General features: G+C 55.5%; 4 protein-coding genes and 2 non-coding genes across 6 annotated transcripts; 4 read left to right on the top strand and 2 right to left on the bottom strand.

Moving 5' to 3' along the window:
* Window positions 1-186: 186 nt before the first annotated feature.
* ColSpa_04379 (3-ketoacyl-CoA thiolase, peroxisomal) lies at window positions 187-1,619 on the top strand (the record flags this gene model as incomplete). Its single annotated transcript, XM_049270591.1, has 4 exons — window positions 187-193; window positions 255-334; window positions 402-763; window positions 821-1,619. 4 exons carry the CDS (start codon window positions 187-189, stop codon window positions 1,617-1,619), a joined length of 1,248 nt encoding a protein of 415 aa, XP_049126548.1.
* Window positions 1,620-2,954: 1,335 nt separating this feature from the next.
* On the top strand, window positions 2,955-3,028 carry ColSpa_tRNA_121. The gene has a single exon. It is a non-coding gene; the product is annotated as a tRNA-Val (tRNA).
* Window positions 3,029-3,901: 873 nt separating this feature from the next.
* On the bottom strand, window positions 3,902-3,989 carry ColSpa_tRNA_110. Its single transcript is given in 2 exon segments — window positions 3,902-3,937; window positions 3,951-3,989. It is a non-coding gene; the product is annotated as a tRNA-Tyr (tRNA).
* A 1,355-nt stretch (window positions 3,990-5,344) lies between these two features.
* ColSpa_04378 (uncharacterized protein) lies at window positions 5,345-6,868 on the bottom strand (the record flags this gene model as incomplete). The annotated part of the gene is made up of 3 exons (XM_049270590.1): window positions 5,345-5,765; window positions 5,825-6,507; window positions 6,629-6,868. 3 exons carry the CDS (start codon window positions 6,866-6,868, stop codon window positions 5,345-5,347), a joined length of 1,344 nt encoding a protein of 447 aa, XP_049126547.1.
* A 3,500-nt stretch (window positions 6,869-10,368) lies between these two features.
* ColSpa_04377 (golgi apparatus membrane protein TVP18) lies at window positions 10,369-11,170 on the top strand (the record flags this gene model as incomplete). The annotated part of the gene is made up of 3 exons (XM_049270589.1): window positions 10,369-10,405; window positions 10,745-10,808; window positions 10,870-11,170. 3 exons carry the CDS (start codon window positions 10,369-10,371, stop codon window positions 11,168-11,170), a joined length of 402 nt encoding a protein of 133 aa, XP_049126546.1.
* Window positions 11,171-16,527: 5,357 nt separating this feature from the next.
* ColSpa_04376 (uncharacterized protein) lies at window positions 16,528-19,331 on the top strand (the record flags this gene model as incomplete). Its single annotated transcript, XM_049270588.1, has 2 exons — window positions 16,528-17,479; window positions 17,533-19,331. 2 exons carry the CDS (start codon window positions 16,528-16,530, stop codon window positions 19,329-19,331), a joined length of 2,751 nt encoding a protein of 916 aa, XP_049126545.1.
* Window positions 19,332-19,863: the final 532 nt, after the last annotated feature.

Raw genomic sequence — 19,863 nt, 5'->3', positions numbered from 1 at the left:
ACATCCGAGGCTCATTGTCCCATCTGAGATCCGAGCCAAACATTCTTATCCGTTACAATTATCCTACACTTCGCAGTCAATATACTTTTCCCTTTTACAATCTCCATCCTCCCCACTCACATTTGTCTTTGCCGTACTACCTTTTCCTCTTCATAGTTCTTATTTGAAGCCTTCAAAACTATCACAATGGGTGGTGAGTTTCAGCATCGTACACTGACATCCCCCAAGCTTTGCTAACTCGACTGTCCAAACAGCCCTCGAGAGATTGACTCAGCTTGGCGGCCAGTTCACTTCTGGCGGCAAGGACAAGATCCTCCAGAAGAACGCCGACGATGTAGGCTCCTCCCACAGTCTCTCTGGTGTTTCTTTTCGACAGCTCCTCTGACAGTCTCCCCTCGCAGGTCGTCGTCACCGCAGCCCTCCGCACACCCTTCACCAAGGGTGGCAAGGGTGGCTTCAAGGACACACAGGCCGCCGACCTGATGGCCGGCGCCCTCAAGGCTCTCCTCGAACGCTCCAAGATCGACCCCGCCCTCGTCGAGGACATCGCCGTCGGCACCGTCCTGGCCCCCGGCGGAGGTGCCACCGAGATGCGTGCCGCTGCTCTCGTCGCTGGCTTCCCCACAACCACCGCCGTCCGCACCCTCAACCGCCAGTGCTCCTCCGGTCTCCAAGCCTCGGTCGACATCATCAACCAGATCAAGACTGGCATGATCGAGATTGGCATCGGTGCCGGCGTTGAGAGCATGTCTACCCAATACGGGTATGTCCACCTTTGTTCCTCCTTTTAAAAGATCCCTATTGACTCGTTCGCGTCCAGTCCCGGTGCCGTTTCCGAGTTCTCCGAAACCCTCGAAAACTTCACCGAGGCCGCCAACTGCAAGGTCCCCATGGGTGTCCTCTCCGAGGACATGGCCCGCGACCTCGGCGTCCCCCGCACCAAGCAGGACGCCTTCGCCGCGTCCTCGTACGCAAAGGCCGCCAAGGCCCAGAAGGAGGGCCTCTTCGACCAGGAGATCGCCCCCCTCAGGGTCAAGTTCGAGGACCCCAAGACTGGCGAGACTAGTGAGATCACCGTCGCCAAGGACGACGGCATCCGCGCCGGCGTCACGGCCGAGTCGCTCGGCAAGATCAAACCCGCCTTCGCCAAGGACGGCAGCATCCACGCCGGTAACGCCTCCCAGGTCTCTGACGGCGCCGCCGCCGTGCTCTTCATGAAGCGCTCCACCGCCGAGCGCCTCGGCCAGCCCATCCTCGGGAAGTTCGTGGCCGCCTCCATCGTCGGCCTGCCGCCCCTGCTCATGGGCCAGGGCCCGGCCAAGGCCATCCCCGTCGCCAACGCCAAGGCCGGCATCGCCACCGAGGACGTCGACATTTACGAGATCAACGAGGCCTTTGCCTCGCAGTGCCTGTGGAGCGCCGAGCAGCTCGGCATCCCGTTCGAGAAGGTCAACCCCAAGGGCGGCGCCATCGCCTTCGGTCACCCCCTAGGCTGCACCGGCGCGAGACAGATCTCGACGCTGCTGTACGAGCTCAAGCGGACGGGCAAGAAGATTGGCAACACGTCCATGTGCATCGGTACCGGTATGGGCATGAGCGCCGTGTGGGTTGCTGAGTAAACGGGACGATGATCTGAGATGATGAAACTTTGTATTTTAGTTATAGCATTGGGCCTGGTTGTATATCAACAGAATGGGTCTTGGATTTAGGCGTATGAAATACGATGGTCTATGATATCTATACCCTTTCCAGCTTTCGCATGGTGACTATCGTGTACCTCATGCTCATAGTATACCTATGTGTCTTTCCAAAAAAAAAACAGTCCAGCATATTTGGCCCTCAAAATGATGGAACAGAGACGACAATTCCTAGTCCACCCGGACGCCGAGGCCATGCCATATGCCAGTGCTTAGATTGAGCATTGCTTAAATTATGGCAACCTCTACAGTCCAACCGCTCCACAATACGCAGAGTTTTCTTCTTCACGACAAGAGACCAAGCTCCAGCCCGCAATGAAAAAAAGAAACGCCTGTCAGACGTCCATCGACACCCACCCCGACCGCGCGCCCGAAGGCAAGACCGCGGCCGGGGACGAGATCATCACCGCTCTCTATACAGCAGGGTCACGAGGACCCTGCCGCCCCCCTTGCGGAGGGTGCGAGAGCAACCAGAGTTCTTCACTCTAGGGTGTCGAGGATATCACTCATCAACCAGGGTGGGATCTGTGGCTCCTTTAGGGAACCAAGAGAGGGTCGAATACTATAGAAATGATTCTCCTGTTGAGGCGGTTAGCGGGCTGTTTGTTCGTTTGCTGTGTTGCCCGCGGGGCGCGAGGCAAAGGCAAAGTTAGGGGGTAAGACGTACTGAAGTATTGTCGACATAAGGAAAAAAAGAAGAGGAAAGATGAAAGCCTGCGCGAGGAGGACGACATTTTATAGAGGTTGAGATTTCGGGACGGGTGGGGCGGGCGGTCGGTCGGCCCCCACTGCTGGTTGGGAAAGCACCGAGTGGCTTCCGTACGAAATTTTCTCGCGGTGGGGGGCCGTCAGGAAGGTACGAGGCGATCGGGTGCCTTCATTAGAAAAATTAGACGAAGTGAACGCTGCGTACCTCAGGCTGCGAGAAGAAAGGAGGGTCTTGAATTTTGAGGGACTGAAATATGTGATGTGACTGAGGTGACGGGAGTGAGATGAGTGGTTGGATATCGCGATTACACTTGCATCAACAAGGTGAAAAGAAACGACACAAAACAACCAGTCAATGAGCAAAGGCTTCGATTTCAGAAAGCCAAAGTACAACAGAGGTCCATTGACATGCGCTACATATGAGTTGGTTTGCGCACCTCTGTCCGACTGGAAGTTCAACTCGGTAGACTTTGATGGCATGCTTGAGTTTGGCCCTACTTAGATCAGTACCAGGACGAAACTGCTAACTAAAAGCATCCAGCTTGGTATGGTTTCGTGGTGTAGTTGGTTATCACGTCAGTCTAACACACTGAAGGTCTCCGGTTCAAGTCCGGGCGAAATCAATCTTTTGCGTTTTGGCATATCCAATTCCATTTGCAATGTGCGTTACATTTATGAGGAATAAATTTTTCTTCTTCTTCCTTTAGTGCTTCTCACATATCAACCAACGTCTTAGGGTGCACTATTTATTTTCTATTGAGATGGACAGCTGAATGGAGTATCTGCCAGCTCATTTGGCCTATTCCCGAAAGCTTTGAGATCACGGCTTCCCCAGCATGCTATCTCACCTGCCTTATTCATGTACACAACGTATATCGTTCTGTAACTTGTCGTGATCCAGTAGCTGGCTTCCCGTCTCTAGTGGGTGTTCGGAAATTATGTTGTTCCATCCTACCAATTTTGAATGAGATGTACGCCTGGCTGAGAGCAAACAACCTATACACACAATCAACTAACGGTTGTTGATACCCGGGGTCTTTGAGCTGGTTACTCAAAGCGACTTCCGTCCTTGAGTCATCGCCAATTCCAACGAAGGCGGTCCGTCGGGTCATTTCGGGGGCGGTTATCAAAGATCACAATTGAAGGGTTCTAATGTTTGCAGTCGTGGTCATTGGAATATCTTATGATTTGATGAGGTCTCGAGAACTAAGAGCCTGCATAGGACCGTGGCAACGGGGTAGAAGACCGCCACGGTGCCATTTGAGATGTCTACGAATCCCGCATTCACCGTGGCCACTGCGTCTAGAGTCTGTCAGGGGCGTACTACAACATCGTCCACCAACTCTCGTCTTCTAAAAGTCTGATCAACTTCCCTCGGTCAAATGCATGCCATCATCTCGCATGTTGCAGGAACAAAAAAAGGATGTGTCCAATCAAACGCCCCGACCAGCCATGACCTCGACACATGCAAGGGCAGAAAAGGCAAAAAGAGAAGTTCTCCCCTTCCAGAATCGAACTAGAGACCTTTCGATGACAATGTAACCATTACAGTCGAACGTGATGAACCAACTACACCAAGGGGAGATATCAAGGCTAAGCCTTGCTCGGTGGTTGAGAGCTCCGCCGCGCAAATTGCCCAAGAGGGGTCACGGCTCCATTCGCGCGATCAGCGCCCCCACCAGGCCCCCTCCATCTTCGAATCCGGCATGTATGTGACCCAACGCCGAGGGGTCAACAGTCCGCAAGGAACTCAGGTCCTGTATGGTTAATTCCGCCAAGGCGTTGGCAGATTTCCGTTTGTGTCACCTTGCGTTAGGTATTCCTCAAGCTGAGTATGTCCAAGACATGACCTTCGATGTATACTTGAGTGGGGACGCGGATATCTACCAAACAGGCCTGCGATGCCGCGAACGGGTGATATAGTTTATTCAAAAAGTAGCCACGATGATATAGGTCGTTTTCCATATGAAAGAAGGAAGCTTCAGGGATTAACTTGGTAAGCTTGTAAAGATGTGAATCGCGGAAGAAACGCCCCATCCGTTCCCCTTATTTCGTCCTGTCCTGTTATCCTCTACTTCGGGCTCCTCTCTTATTTGTCTAAAGCTGGGTGTATCCATCTGCTCTAAGTGAGGTGTCCAGATGCAACGGCTTTCTTCTTTTCGTTTTTTAAAAATAATTGAATTATCCCTTTCACAGTGCCCAAATTGTCCGCACTGATAGGCTAATGCCGGCGGTAGAAATGGCCTGGCCGCATCTTCCTGGCAGTTGTCGGTACGTCTTGTCCATCCTTGAACGAACAGAGACTCGGCTGAAACCCTATATGGATTTCATAGTGTGATAAGTAATAGAGTTGGGTGCTCACCTCGTCATTACAACTAAGTAATGTCATTGGCGTTAGGGTCGTATCATCAATAAATGAATAATCGAGGAGAAGACCGAAACGCGTATGCTATGCGGCAAGTCCGTTTTTGATTACGTTTTCGGCAAAAGCCAATCTTGTTGTAGGCTAAACGCTATGTCAAGGGGTGGAACTAGACAAGTCCTCGATGGCATTTTCAGGGAATGGTCCCCCAATTCGCACTGCTTCTTCTTGACGATGTTCATGGTCTGTTCATATTTATACTTTCGCGGACAGAAGAAAGGGATGGAAATCATGAGTGGGGAATACCTGGTCTTCGTGCATTTCGCCTCCTAGACAGGAGACTCTTACCACGGCCAACGTCTGGATTCTATTCGTATGGCGTTGTGGTACAATGCTCATCATGTACTACGCGTGTACAAGAAACAGGAGGTCGTGGCGGGACAGGTTTTCACACAATGCACATGGACGCGATGACGAACTTGGAGAAAGTCTCATTGGTATCATTGTCACCAGCACCTCTGAACAGCCGTCCGACTGTCCCGCGAACAGAGCAAGTCTAATCAAACTATCGCCTCCATCAGAACCCCTCAACCTGTGTCCCGATCCCCTTCTCCCTCGCAAGCTGGACCATGTGCATCCCGACCGCCAAGTCCATCAGCCCCAGCCCGACGCTCTTGTAAATGACTGTCCCGTCCCGGAGCCACTTGACCAGCGCGTCCTCCTTCTTGTGCTTCTCAGACGACTTCTGGCTCGAGCTTCGGCGCAATATGCTCGGCCCCTTGCTGCTGTGGCTGCCCGTGGTCGAGTCCTTGCTGATGGACGACCGTGAATCCGACGCAGATGCCCCATCTGACCCCGAGAACGCCGACTTGATCGACGGCGTGCCCGAGAAGTCAAGCTTGTCGAGCTCCGAGGGCGCGATGCTTGCCGTCTCGCCCTCGGCCTCGGCCGCTTCCTCTTCCTCGTGCATGCGGCGGAGCATGATCAGCTCCCCAAGTCTGGGATTTCACATTAGCTACAACCGAACCTCCAAGGGTTGTTGTGAATAGAAACTCACTCAACAAGCTGCGTCGGCTGCAGCCCAGCCGCGATGATCTCCCCAGCCTCCTTCAGCGCCCCGTCCAGGGTGTCGACCACAATCACCCCGCCCTCGGGCGCATGCTTGTGGAAATGCCAATGCGGCTTCTCGTGCTTCGTCGCCTGCAGCAGCAGCCCCTCGGGCAATTCCCTCATCTCGGGCGTGTAGCTCCCAATCGCCGCCACGAGCCTCCCCTTTCTCCGCCCCTCGTGGTTCGTGAGCACCTCGGCCTCGAACAGGTCCTCCGTCGACGGCGTGCAGCAGTACACCACGTCCGCGTCGCGAATCTGCTCCCTCTGCAGCCGCTTGAACTCCCCGTACCCGGGCGTGAGGATGCAAAACGTTGTCCCGGCCCAGCCCTCGCGCTCCTTGATGTGATGGGGCACCTCGTAGAACTGCTGGAGGAAGACGCGTGCCTGGTCCGAGAAGCGGCGGTTGATGACGTTGACGTGCTTGATGGTCGACCCGCGGATGAGCAGGGCCAGGCGGACGTGCCAGTAGGCCTGGAGGCCGACGCCAAAGACCGTGACGGTCTTGACCTGTCCGCGGCGCGCGAGGAGGCAGGTCGAGGTGAGGGCGGTGCGGAAGGCCGTCAGGGTCTTTGCGTGGAGGAAGCCGACGGGCTGGCCCTCGGGGGAGAGGAGAGTCACGGCGCCGGTGGGCTGGATGGTTGGTTTGGAGGGGTCCTGGGTCGCTTTGCTGGAACTCAGGGTCACGACTGTGAGGCGGAGGGGTTAACTTGAGAGTGTGTGAGTGTTGCGGTGCGGGGCGTGTGAGACTTACCTTTGCATCCCATGCCCTGGGGCCTACCGAGGGCATGTACAGGGTCGTCGCGCCGGTCCGAAGGTTCTCAGTTGAGATGCGCTCTGGTTGGTGATAAGTGCCATCCTCGATGTTGTGGGTGTTGGTCGAGTACTCGTGAAGTGCTGTTGAGATGGTTTTCCTGAAGCCCTCGAACTCGTCGGCAGTCAGGTCAGCCAAGATGGCCTTGATCTGGTCGTCCGTGAGAACCGTCAAGACCATGGCTTGCTATGTAGTGAGGGTGCTTAAGTATCCAGGGTTGTTAGTGTGATACCGTAAGGGGAGGTCGAAAAATGCCGGTTGACCAGATGCGATGAGATATTCAGTTTGTGCGATGATTTGCTTTTTGAGCGGGGTTCTTCTTTCTTTGCTGACTCGGGCTTACGGAGCTAACGCCGTACTGATATATCCAAACAAAAAGGTTAAAAGAGAACAGTTCTTACTCACCTGCGGGTTGGTAATGTACAGTCAAGTCCCTACCAGCCGATCCGCGCCAAGATATAGGGAGATAGGCGCCCCGCGATGTGCGAATGCCGTGTTATGATGTAATTTTCGCTTCCGGTTCTTCTGGTGCTTACTGACACCCATTGATCTCCACACTGCACCGCCGTATGCACGTGTTTGATGGCTTCCAGACAATAGTAAACCCTCACGGCTTGTTCGCAAATTGAATTGCTTGGCGGAAGGTGTATCGGGCCAAGAAACCGGTGGGTGTATCATATTTCCCTTGGCGGCCGACTGCACAAGCGAGCTTGGTTGTCCGCTCTCCCACGGCCGGGAGCCGGGGGGATGCGAGGTGCGGCCCGTTAGGACTTCGGGAGCGAAGGAGGGGTACGCTGCCGGGTCCGAGTCGGTTAGAGGTCTCGCTACTCCGGACCTACAGGGTACACCTGTGGCCGTAGAGACTCGACGGGCTTGCCCTTGGGCGCCGGCGCGAAGATCGACAAAAGGAGCGAATCACAAGTGCATTCCGAGGGCCAGCTGCCTGATGTCTGCCTATTACGCTTAAACTGCGATGTCAGAGAAAATAGTGTCTAAAAGAGGTAGACATGTGTAAATCTAGAGCATCAGAAGACTGGAAGATTATCAGAGCAAACACCCTTCATCGAATCTCTTCACCGAACCAAGCTTGATCAATAAAACAGAGGCACAAACATCAACGATGTCGTGCTCCTTTCTCTTCGTCACGGCCAAAGACGCCGATGTCGAGCTCGTCAACCGGCTCCTCCTGACCCTCCGAAGCTGGGAATTCGGCAACGACCCGACCTGGGACACCTTTACTCTCGTCACCTCGAGAACTGACACCCTGCCCCTGGACCTGGAACCGACGCAGCCGCCTCTGCAAGAGTTCCCCAAAACGAACGGGAGGGCGCGACCAATGAAGAGGTCGAGGCCATCATCCTCGCGACGGACCGCGAGAAGCAGCCCGCGCACGGCAACGTCAGCAGACCCAATAACCTGAGGCTCTTCCTCGTGCTCGACGACCGGGGTGCCGCCGACGGCACCGTCATCTTGTTCCAGCGGGCCATCGACTGGGCCGCCGAGCCGATCGCCTACCCGGAGCGGTTCAATAAATTCCGCTCGCTGTGGGCGGACGCGTGCCTGGATTGGTGCAACCTCGACATCGGCAACATTGGGTTCTCGGAGCTGTGCGACTGGGACGGCGCCGACAAGGGCAAGAGCGAGGCCGACGGGGTGTGGTGGACGTATCGCTCAGCAGAACAACAAGAGAGAGAAGGGGTGCGGTGGGTGAGGAGCCGGAGGGTCAGGGGCTGGCGTGGTGATCCGGGGATCGTGGGATTGGACCGTGGGGGGTGATGGTTGGCTGGTTCACTGCGGCGGGCTCTTACCTTCGAGTTTGCCTGGGGGGCTGTGTTGAAGGAGCCATCGGAGGGGAGACGTGATTGCTCCATGGTCAGAGCATCACCGCAGACAGGCCAAAACCAAGGACTTCCAGGCACCTGAATAATGAACGAACCAGAGGCCGGCATCGGCCGTGTAGACTTCTACCTGCCCGCCACCGGACGGGTGAGGCTTTGGCGAGTCCACGTATGTGAGCTCACGCGGCCCCGGTCCATCCCTGGACGCGTGTACCGCCGCTCCGTATCCGTCTCCATCGATCCCGCCTTGGTTGACGGCGAGGGGGGAAAAACACGGCTGCCTGAAAAAGCTGACGAGTTTCTAAAGTGTTGACTGGTGTGGCAATAACGAATGAGTCGTGGCTCGGAAACGTTCTCGTCGGATGTTCAAAAGCCAGCCAAGGTTACTAGTCATCGAGCCAACTCAGAATTCCTGTGAACCTCCCTCGCTCGCGTCCCTCTCGCAGAAGAAGATTCATCGGCCAAGGACGAAACCGCCCACAATCGCATCCCTCAAAGTCCTAACCGATCAAACCCTCCAAGAACAAGCCCACCATCACACTCATCGACCCAAAACCGCCTCGCCCCGTTTGCATCAGTCACGCAGCAACAAACAGGGGACCTGACAGCCTGGTTGGTCTTAACACGGGTCGACGACCGTGCTTCTGCCCGTCTCCCTGAGGCCCGGGCCCGGAAAGTGTCAGGACGTTGTTTCATAAACCTCTTACACTCGATCCCATCTCCCCCCCCCCCCCCCCCAGCACCAGCCATCCTGGGTCCACCGCAGGGTCAGAGGCGGTGGCTGACAGCCACTCACTTCGGAGGGACCAGGTAGATCGGACATTATCATCGTTGGTCTTCGAAAGGCGGCCACAATAAGCACGGGGCTCTTGGTCATAGAACACCGCTTGAAAGGACAGATATCGAGAAAGGAAAGTCAGCTGGAGGAGAGAGGCTAGTAGACGACGAATTGCCATTCCAGGCCTTACCAGAGCGGCAGGTCTCACAATCCCAAAGTCACAAGTACCTTCACCTCGGCCGTTGAGCGATAGAGACGCGCAAAAAGGCCCCTGCTCCGAAAGTCGTCTTCACCCCAAGGGAGGAGCAGCAAGGGGCACCAATCACAACAGCACACCTGCCCGTATCCGACCCTTGGAGATTTTAAGATTCAGTTGAGTCGTCCCAGTGTCGGTGCCAGCAGCAACGATAGCGACAAGCTGCTAAACGCCCGCGCGTCCCCTCTCTTACCCTGCCACCACAGCTATACTGAAGGTAGCTCGCGCAAGAAACAGCAAGATCCTTCGGCTGCCGGGTCAAAAGACCAGAGACCAGAGACCAGAGACCAGAAACCAGGGACAGACTGTGGACCCGCCCCAGGGAACTTGGAAGCCGCAGTACCGCCAGCAGCATCCGCAACGGAGCCATCTGACTGGCCCAGACGACGGGGACCTGCCACCCAAGCCCACTGTGCCCCAAAGTCCAAGCCTCAAATTCGGCACAAGAGGCTACGTACGACGGACTTGGCCCTGCGCCCATTCGTAAAGCACCTCTTCCCCGGGAGCTGACAGCAATCCCGACCATTCCACCTCAACCACACCCACGAACCCGAAGCTTCGATCCTCGCAACATCGCAATCGAACCATCAAAACAACCTGCGCATTGCATCGTTGTCAAGCACCAGTCCTTGCCCCGTCAACGCACACGAACCCCGATCTTCCTCTCTCTCTCCCACCCCGTTCCTCGGTATCGATCCCATCTCCGTGAGCTGGAATACGGAACATCTCCACAATAGCTCGGAAAGTCCACGTACGCCAACAACAAGAAAAGTTCCCTCCCACCCAAAACACCACACATACCGCCAAAATGACGCTCAAGGAGGAGTTCGCGACCAGGAACTTCAGTGCGTGCTGCCCGCCCCCCGCCCGTCCCTTATTGCTCGCGCCGGATTGTCTATCCGGCCTGCTTGCATGGGTCGAGGCTCACGTTGATGTTGTTACTAACCTGTCACCATAGGCATTTACGGCCAATGGTAAGAGCTCCCCGCCGTCCCTCGTCCGCCTCGCGCGATAACACCCTTTCGGTTGCCCCAATTCCACGGACGACCGCCATCGCGGCCGTTCCGCAATGGCTTCCCGCGACTGCGCTGAAGATATCCATCGTGCGGGACAATGCTGGAGAGACAACAGCTGACTCGAGGACCAATGCAGGCTGGGTGTACTGTCCATGATCTTGTGCTTAGCACTGGGCATCGCCAACATCTTCACCATCCATCTCCTCCTCATCATCTTCTGCGCGCTTGCCCTGTAAGTTTCTCCCCAACACTGCCTGTCATCCTCCGGAACTCGTCTAACCTGAGCTCCCTAGCGCCTCCGCGCTCGTCATCCTCTTCATTGAGATCCCCCTGTTGCTCCGAATCTGCCCTACCTCGTCCACCTTTGATGGCTTTATCCGCAAGATTTCTACCAACTACATGCGCGCCGGCGCCTACGCTGGCATGGCCGTCATCCAGTTCCTCAGCACCATCATCGTCACCAGCAGTTTGATCGCCGCCGGAGTTTTCCTCTCCCTGACGGCCATCTGCTACCTCCTCGCCGGCGTCAAGGGCCAGGCCTTCGTTGGCAGCAAGACCCTCGGCGGTCAGGGCGTTGCCCAGATGATTGTCTAGGAGAAAAATCAACAGCAAGAAAGTCGCGGCGGAGAGGCGCAGACCGAAGGAGCGCCCGCGCCCTCGTCCGCAGCCGCAACCGCAACCGCATCGACAGCTGAAGCAGCATAGGCAAACATCAATGATATCCAGTGCTTAGAAGCACACAGAAAACGGGGACAACGAAGGAGTGGATGAGTGTATACAATGGCGAGTATCGAAAGTCCATGGTGGCCATGGATGCGTGTGGGGCGCAATGGTGCAGAGAGGTCTCAAAGAGAGACGCGGACGCGGACTATGTTTTGATATGCAACGGCCGGCATATTCGGAAAGGAACTCGGCGTCCCGGAACAAGCTCAGGCTTTGTGTGTACGACTCCGGTTGCGCTTTGGTTCCTAGAAGCTCCGGAGGTTATGATAGCTTTCTTCATTGCACTGAATTTACTGTTTTGGAGCATCTCTGTTCGGCTGCATTTCTCAGGCACTCTTGTGGCGCCATTCGATTCGTAGTTCAACGTACTCCATGCTCGTGCGCGATGGACAGAAGGATCCGAATTGTTTAAGCTGGGTTTGCACGTGGTCTGGTGAGAGCTTGCCAGCTCATGAGAATTCTGTTGCAAGCTTCTTAGCAGTCCTCGGGTTGGTATAGCTCGATCCGACCCGTTCGCCTAGTGAACAGCGAAAATCAACAGACAGACCACTAGTCGCCAGGGAGGAGCCGGCAGAAAGCTCAGCCGCTGGTCTTGTAAGTTAGGTCCATGCCGAATCCGCGTAGCCAGCCATGATTAAGCCCCATGCAACGACACCATGCATATCGTGAAGCTCGTGACCAGCAAGAAAAATTAAGAGTGACCGCTGATGACCGCTCTTGTGCGTGTTTACCCCAACAAACAGGCTCTGGATGAGGGGGGAATAGCCGACTTTCCCTTTCCCCTCATGTTCTCTGTTGGAACACTTGTCGACCAAGCAAGTGCCCGAATCTTGGGTTACTAGGTGTGCTGTCAAGTCCCGGATATTGACGTATGCCTCGTCATCTTCCGCGGGGGAGGGTCTGGCATGCTAGATACTGCTCAACTCGCCAAAGTGGATGCCCAGGACTGTCAATCTTGGGGGCGAAGACTCGTCTTGGTATGGGAACCAAGTGCGGCATCATTGAAATCCTGAAGAAAGCATAACAAAAAGCCATGACAAACGAGAATTGGCGATATGCTGCCGTCTGTGACCGTCTTTGGCTTGCGTCAAAGGATCGACCTTCTGTATTCGAGATGTCGATTTGGTCCCGCGCTCCATGGCGTCATCTAGCAGCACCGCTGTGGGAAAGACGGAGGAGTGGCTGGAAAGCTCCAGCCCGCTCTAGCGACGAGGGCGGCGGCGGCACTGTGAATGAACTTGGAGAAAGCAGAACGGAGCTTCTGGTCCTGATCCACCGGCTTTTCAGGTCATGACGGTGACGATATTCCCCGTTTTCCAACCCCCACAGGGGTCCTGCACGATGGAGAAAAAGGAGGCCGTACGTATGAAGGCCAAGTCCACTAATCCTCGGGGACGAGAGAGGGCAGAGTTGCTGGAAAATTCGACTGGCTCGAGCTTGTTTGGATCGGATCGGGTTCTTAGTTTCGCATCCCTTCAGGTTGCCTGAACATCTGTCATCATCTGAAAGGCAAGACGGGGCCTTTCCAGGGACGTTCGTGGATCGATCGTCAAAGACTGGGGCTTCTTGTGGCTCTCCCGTCTCCAGTTGAAGGCTTGTGGTGACGGAGCATTGTGGCATTGAGTGACAACGGAACTAGACGCTGGTTCCAGTTGTCTGTAACGGAGAGACCTCCACTCGAATTGCTCTCATTTTGAGCCGTCCGTAACTCTGACGGAGGTTGGGCGGCCTGACCATCGTGTCCAAAAGTAACCAGTCATCTGGTGCGTGTGTGTGCGCGTGCGAACGGCGGGAGGGAGCCAAGGCCCGTGACAGCGGCCGTCAGAAACTGTCGGCAGTGGGACCCGACAACGATGTTGAAGACACTGCACGGACGGTCTGATGTATTGTTTTTCTAGATGAAAAGCATTCCTCAACTAGAGAATCAAATGGTGGGAAATGCCGCAGCAAAATGCCTCTCCAATGCCCGCATGCGCTCCGGCGCCCGTTGACGTGCAATTGGGTTACCAGAGATAGAAGGCCGAGAGGCGGTGCCAGTTGAATCCTGGTGATAGTCTAGGAGAAACGCCCGCAGTTGCAGTGCGTGAAGCCGGAAAATTTAATTAACTGGATCACTTCTCTGGTTGTTGCGGTGAAGGACGAGTACGTATCCATGAGGGTACTCGTGTTTGGTTATGCATATTCTCAACTGGTGTAGAAACCACGGACTGAACGAAAGGGTTGCCAATCACGATGTTCCAACGTTCCAATGGTAGGTTGCGGTTGCAGGTTGGCAGGGTTGTCTAAAACAGCTCCCTCTTGTGTGCATATGTTTGTGTGGGAGCTGTTGTATCGAGATCCAAACGGACGAGACGCCGTCTCCAGGCCAGCTGCAAGCCGGTGCCCTTTCCATGCAGAGCTTGCAGCATCTCGTGGTCTGGATGGTGGGGCTTGGTCTTGGGAGACGAAACTGAACGACGACTGTACACTCGGCGGCGGGAACGTGGAAGAGTCGAGGACTCTGTGTGCATGTGTGTGTCTCTCTCTCAGCGCAAGTTGTGCCGCACTGTAGACTTGGGCTCCTGGTGGAGGACGACGACACCAAAAAGCGGGAGTGATGGATGTACCTGGCTGGGCCACGTCTTCCCGGTTCACGCATCCGGTTCCTGGCAAAGGTACTTGTGGGACTCGAGGCGGTACCTGCTCTCGGGACCGCCCATGCCCTGGGCCTGGCCCCCCGCCTGAGGCTGGACGTCTGGGGGTCGGTGGTCGTGGTCAGCGGGTGACTTTTCGAACTTTTCTCAGTGGACAGTTTCGATTGGGGCGCGGGCGGGCTCGACCTTGGACCAGACGACGCCCTGTGGAGCCCCGTCCACTGTGGCCCTTGTCCACTGTGGATGGACCGGCTGCCCTTTGCCTGCAGGCCGCCGGACCTGGTTGAAGAAGTCGGCCGTGTCTTTGTATGTCCTCTGGATGGCGAGGAGGACGAACGATGTTGGGAAGGGGGAGCAGCAGCAGCAGCAGCAGCGAGGTCCAAAACCCAGACCGAGTTACAGACTAAGAGAAATGGCCGGATGTGCCTGGGCTGGTGCGCCAAGTCGGGGCCGGTTGGGAGCGAAGGAACCCCCAGCGTCCCAGCTGGACTATTCTTGACGCAGGTGACCCGGGACGGGATGGGTTTCGCGTTTCCGATTCTAGATTTCGACGCTGACGCGAGCACGCAAATGGGACGCAGAGCACGTTTGATCTGGTCGAGCCGCTGACAGCTGGTGGCCGAGGAACCCACAGAGGCCATGCGTTGTGTTTTCTTTCCCTCGTTCCCCGTGTTTTGCTGCTATTTCCAGAGACTGCCTCGGGATCCCTGAGAACGGACGGTCAAATGGCCGATGGGGTTTGGATTGCTGGAGCTGGTTCATTTAGCGTTGCGAAATCTGTGCTTGGTGCTGTTGGGGCTGTTGTCGTCACCCGAGATGAGCCTCTTCGCAGACAGACTCGCAGGATAAGGTACTTCGATCGATCGATGGGAGGTGGGATGATCGAAAGTTCCTTGGTCAACTTTGTCGGGGAGCAACGAGGGAACTCTTCACAAAGCTGATGGCGGAAACGGTTAGGTGCCTGCCCATTGACGACAAAACTCGAGTCAACACAATGGACAACTCACCTTCTCGCATCAGCTAGCTTCTGCTGCTCGAAGCAATGCTGCTTTGTCTGGTGACGCTGGTCCATACAAATTAGCAACTTTGCTGGCTGTTCGTACCATTGAAAGGGCGGGCGTCCCCTGACGTTGGACAACGAGGTACACAGAAATGTACACCAGCGCGATGCAAGACGGGAAAAGTACATCCTGTTGCTCCTTCTTCGAGCAGATTCAGCGCCTGCTGTAGGGAGTGTATGATGCACTAGTGGGCAAATGGCGGGGTACTGTGGAGTCCCAAAACACACCATTGCTAGGCCGTGTCAACCAAAAAGGAACTTACTGTATGACACCAACCAAGAGCACACATGCTCTCTTTCTCTCACACTCCCGCAGCAACACGCATTACATCGCCGGCGCAATTGTCTGGACGAGCCCAAACCTACCGCTGGCAATGAGGTACTGGCGGTACTTGCCTCTGATTTCCGCTGTACCGGCATCGAGCATCCCTGCTTCTGTCCCCGGGAATATGTCGCTCGTGACTGGCTCAATGGCGGCAGCACCGTCACCGAGCCAGCTGGTTTCGTCAAGCCAGAATATAAAAGCTCGAGGTCATGGTGACTTTTCCTGCTCGCCGACCCCCCATAAGTTGCTCGTCATATCTGTTCAATGCGTTTACTCAGCCTACAAGCTATCCCTTTCACCATCATACATTTACTCGTCACCTCCACTGTGTTGCAATAACACCAACTCAACACAACGACAATCGTCAACAGCTTAATATCCTTATCCCTTATCTCTCTCTAACATAACCGAAGCTGTAAGTGGCTCCTCTCAGTGCGTCGTTATTATCCTGTTCTTTCCTGCCCCCCGCCTGGTATCCCTACCACCTCCCAGTGGTCGGTCGTCCAATACTCTACCGCACAATGTCAGCACACCACCACCACCACCACCATCACAACCATCTGTCTGCTGCAGTTCTCGGGGAAGAACAAGGCAGGGCCACCTTGACTTTTCTGCCAGGGCGGGCTCAATCATCACCATGTTTGGCGTTCGCGCACCTTTAGCCCAGAGTTGGGGGGCCCACCCTTTGCGGTGCGAAGCGGTGCGGTACAAGCCTCTTTGCTGTTCCTCATGATAAGACACCGCGTCTTATCACTGGGAAAGCACCGTCTTACCTTATCAACACCCAACAAGACTCCATTGAGCAACCCAACTCAAAATCGCTGTTCCCAGCGATCCTGCGTTTCTGGTCGCTCATCCGGTTCTTGTCATTCAGCCCCTGCCTGTCTAGCTTGTCCGATTTGCCCTTATCCTTTATCTTACTCAAGTCTGTTATCTTGCATTCAGCTGCGACCCTATCCACCCAAACAGGGTGGGCGCAAAGGCACGGAAGACGCGAGCCAGGGGGGCATGATCTGCTCTTTGCTTTGATACACCGCCAGAAACCACGAACTAACCGCAGGTTTCTGCTTTCTCCAGGTTCCCATCACTTCTAGAACAAACTCTTCCTATCCGACCACCACCAACACCCTTCAATTTCTCGATTATCCTCAATCGACCGTGAACATTTACTTGACTCTTCGCGTCATCGAGAAAATCACACACAGGCAAGATGTCTACCGCATCAGTACAACCTCCCGTTATCCCTCCCCGACCTTCTAGGAGTCAGGACAGGGAGGACAACACAAATACTTCGTCTCTCCCCAAGATCCCTCCTCGTCCCATCAAGCGTTTCGACCGCTCCGTCTCCCCGAATCCCGATCGCTTTGCGCCCTCGCCCCTGAACGAGAGTCCGTTCTCCAGGAGTCCCAAGGCCACCCGCTCGTCCCCGAGCAATGGCTTCCTGTCCTCACAAGATCCCATCCACCACCGCCCTGGCAGTGTTTCAATGCCTTCGGTCGGTGAGGAGGGCAACGAATACGATGTTGTCAGCGAGGGTTTGAACAAGCCGCCTGCCTCGCCTGAGCATACCCGCTTCGCTGCCGAGGATCTCAAGCTCCATGCTCCCAAGCCCACTGTTCCGGCACAGAGTGCGAAGCAGAGGGTTATGGCCGTGACCCGCACCGACTCCGACAAGGCTGCCTCTTACGGCATTGGCAAACCTAGTAGCGAAGAAGCCACCAGACCTAGCAGTCTTAGGAGGAAGGCCAGCTCTAGTGGTATGTCGCAGAAGTCAGAGAGTGCCTTTGGCGACGAGGAGCATGGCATTCCTGAAATCGGCCAGCGTGTGCCTATGAACCCCAACCTTGGCGATGTCCAGGCCCCGTCCCCTGCGCCGGGCTCCGGCACCACCGAGGGGTTCCGCTCGGCGACTCCTCGTCACCATTCTCGCAAGCATAGTTCGCGCGGTTTCAACGAGCTTCCTCCTGGTAGCTATGGCCTTCACGGCCATACTTCGGCGCCTCCCAAGGACAAGTTCGAGAAGGCTTGGTACGAGAAGCATCCTGATTTCCTGAAGAAGGACACCAAGCCTTCTCTGCACGATCGCCAAAATGACTATGCCTTGAGCAGTACAGATCTGAACAAGATCGTGAAGGAGACTCACAGCCGAGGCTCCGGAATGGGTGCGTCGACCCCAGCGAACCTTGAGACAAGAGATTACGGCTAACAAACACAGGCACTTCCGCTGCGTATGTCGGTACTCCCAGCGAGGAGGTTGGATACCAGGCGTCTGAGGAGTATACTTCTCGTATTTCTTCTCCCGAGCTTCAGCGCATCAAGTCTCCCCTTAGCCCTCTGAGAGACTCTCATCCCGAGGTTTCAGTCTCGTCGCCCGAAAACGCCGCCACCCCAGGAAGCGACGAGGGCACAATTCATGTCGATGAATCTCACAACCGCCGCAGGAGCTTCATTTCTTATGACTCTGGCCACGAGAACAAGTACAACGCACCTATCCTAGCTGAGGATGAGCTTGAAAAAGACGTGCACCCTTATGACCTTCAGCCGGCCGTCGAGCCCCCACCAGAACGCTCCGGCAGTGCCTTCGAGATCGAGAAGGCACCGAGTAGGCCTTCAAGCCGACCCACCAGTCTCTACAACAATCAGTCCCAGACGGAGCTGACATCGACTCCTCTGGAAGACGTCGAAGAGTACGAGCCGCTGTTCGATGAGGATGGCACGGAGGTCAAGAAGTCCGAGTCCGAGGCAAACACGTGGAAGCCTCGCCACAAGTTCCCGAGTAAGGACGTTTGGGAAGACGCCCCCGACAGCGTGAACTACACCGCTGAAGTATCGACCCCTGAGCCGACGGACAACGAACGTCCTTCCTCAAGACGCCGTTCCGAACTCCCCACTGAGAACCCTGCCCTTGAATTTGCTCGCAAGCAAGAAGAGCTTGCAGAGCAGGAAGCCCGCGGCATCCATTCCAAGGAGAAGAAGCTGGTACCCATTGCCTTGCAACAAGCCAAGGAGGAAGCTCGCCCGGCGCCGAACCGCTTCCCAAGTCGCGACGTCTGGGAGGACACCCCGGAAAGTTTGATGCACGAGGCTGTTGTCGATACTCCTGAGCCAACCGAGTCCCCGGTTGAGAAGCCCTACGTACCAGCTCGCCCCCAAAAGAAGGGTTCTGAGTCTAGTGCCACTGCGGAACCACCTTCAATTCCCGAGCGTCCAAGGCCTAAACACACCCTAAGCAGCGACGACAAGTCGAAACCCGCGGTTTCGGAGAAGCCTAAGCCTCAAATCCCGGCCCGCCCTACCAAGACTCTCCCGTCCGGTACCGATTCTAAAGAGCAAGATTCTGCCCCGAAGCAGAAGCCTGCCGTTCCTGCCAGGCCTGCTGGAGGCAAGATTGCGGCCCTTCAGGCTGGTTTCTTGTCCGATCTTAACAAGCGCCTGCAAATTGGCCCTCAAGCCCCCAAGAAGGATGAGCCACCTGCGGCAGATGTTGAAGAGAAGGAAAAGGCGCCGCTCTCTGATGCTAGGAAAGGACGTGCTCGCGGCCCCCAACGCAGGGCTCCTGCAGCAAAGAGCCCCGCCCCTGCCGCCGAGACCAAATCGGGACCTACTTTGTCCTTCTCTCCACTGAGAACTTGCTGGAGTATTGGTGACAGTGGAGTCCTCGAAGTTGAAGAAGCATCAAAATCGGAGCCTACCAAGGAGTCAGCCACCGAGGTCGATAGCTCCCCGGTGAAAACCAAGGAAGTCGAGTCAGTCGCAGAATCAGTCGAGCCTGAGACCAAGGCGGACGTGGTTGCGGAAGACCCGGTCGCTAAGGAGTTGTCTGAAGAGAAGTCTGAAGAAGATAAGGTCGAAGTTGCCGCATCCGTTAAAACCAAGGTCGAGGCACCGAAGGAGGAGGTCAAGACCCTTGCTGCCAACACTGCTGGTGAGCCTGTGATTGAGGCAACCCTGTCGGAAAAGAAGGACGATATCGAGCCCGTCGAGGTGAAGCAGACGGGAGGTGAGGCAGCATAATTGCCGTGGGTTGCCCGGCACGAGAGTGAGTGATTATTGAGTGGCATGAAGCGGAGAAAAGCACTAGACAGGCATCCTGTTTGCGTAAATGGTTTTCGCTTCTTCGGTTGATGGTTTTCGGGTCATCAAGTATATCTCTACGTTCCCTAACTTTGCCGTATGGCTCTGCAGCGTTTCTTGTTTAATAGGTAGCAATCTGATACTGCGTTGTTGTCTCTTTCCTATGGAAGGACAGCGTACCGCCCGCCCTACGCGTCGGCTTGTGGATGATATCATACATAGCCTGGTGCGTGATGTCGTCGACTTTGTTAAGGTAATTTTTGGAATGCTAACCCAAGCTCGATCTCACGATGGTAACCTTGATTACGGTAAGGAGTGTGTTAGCGTCTCATGCCCTTGCAGGCAGAGCAGCTTACTGTCTACGAGGTAAGTGGAAGTTGCCCTTTCCGGCTGGAAGTGATGTGATATTGCGGATTGCCAGGGCGACATAGATAGCACGAAGTACTCCGCGCTTTATATAAGGTATCTCGAT

The sequence above is a fragment of the Colletotrichum spaethianum genome (genome assembly GCF_022836535.1).
Source record: "Colletotrichum spaethianum MAFF 239500 DNA, contig09, whole genome shotgun sequence".
Taxonomy (NCBI): Eukaryota; Fungi; Ascomycota; class Sordariomycetes; order Glomerellales; family Glomerellaceae; genus Colletotrichum; species Colletotrichum spaethianum.
Note: the sequence above shows the minus strand (reverse complement) of the source record. Positions and strands in the feature narration are given on the sequence as shown.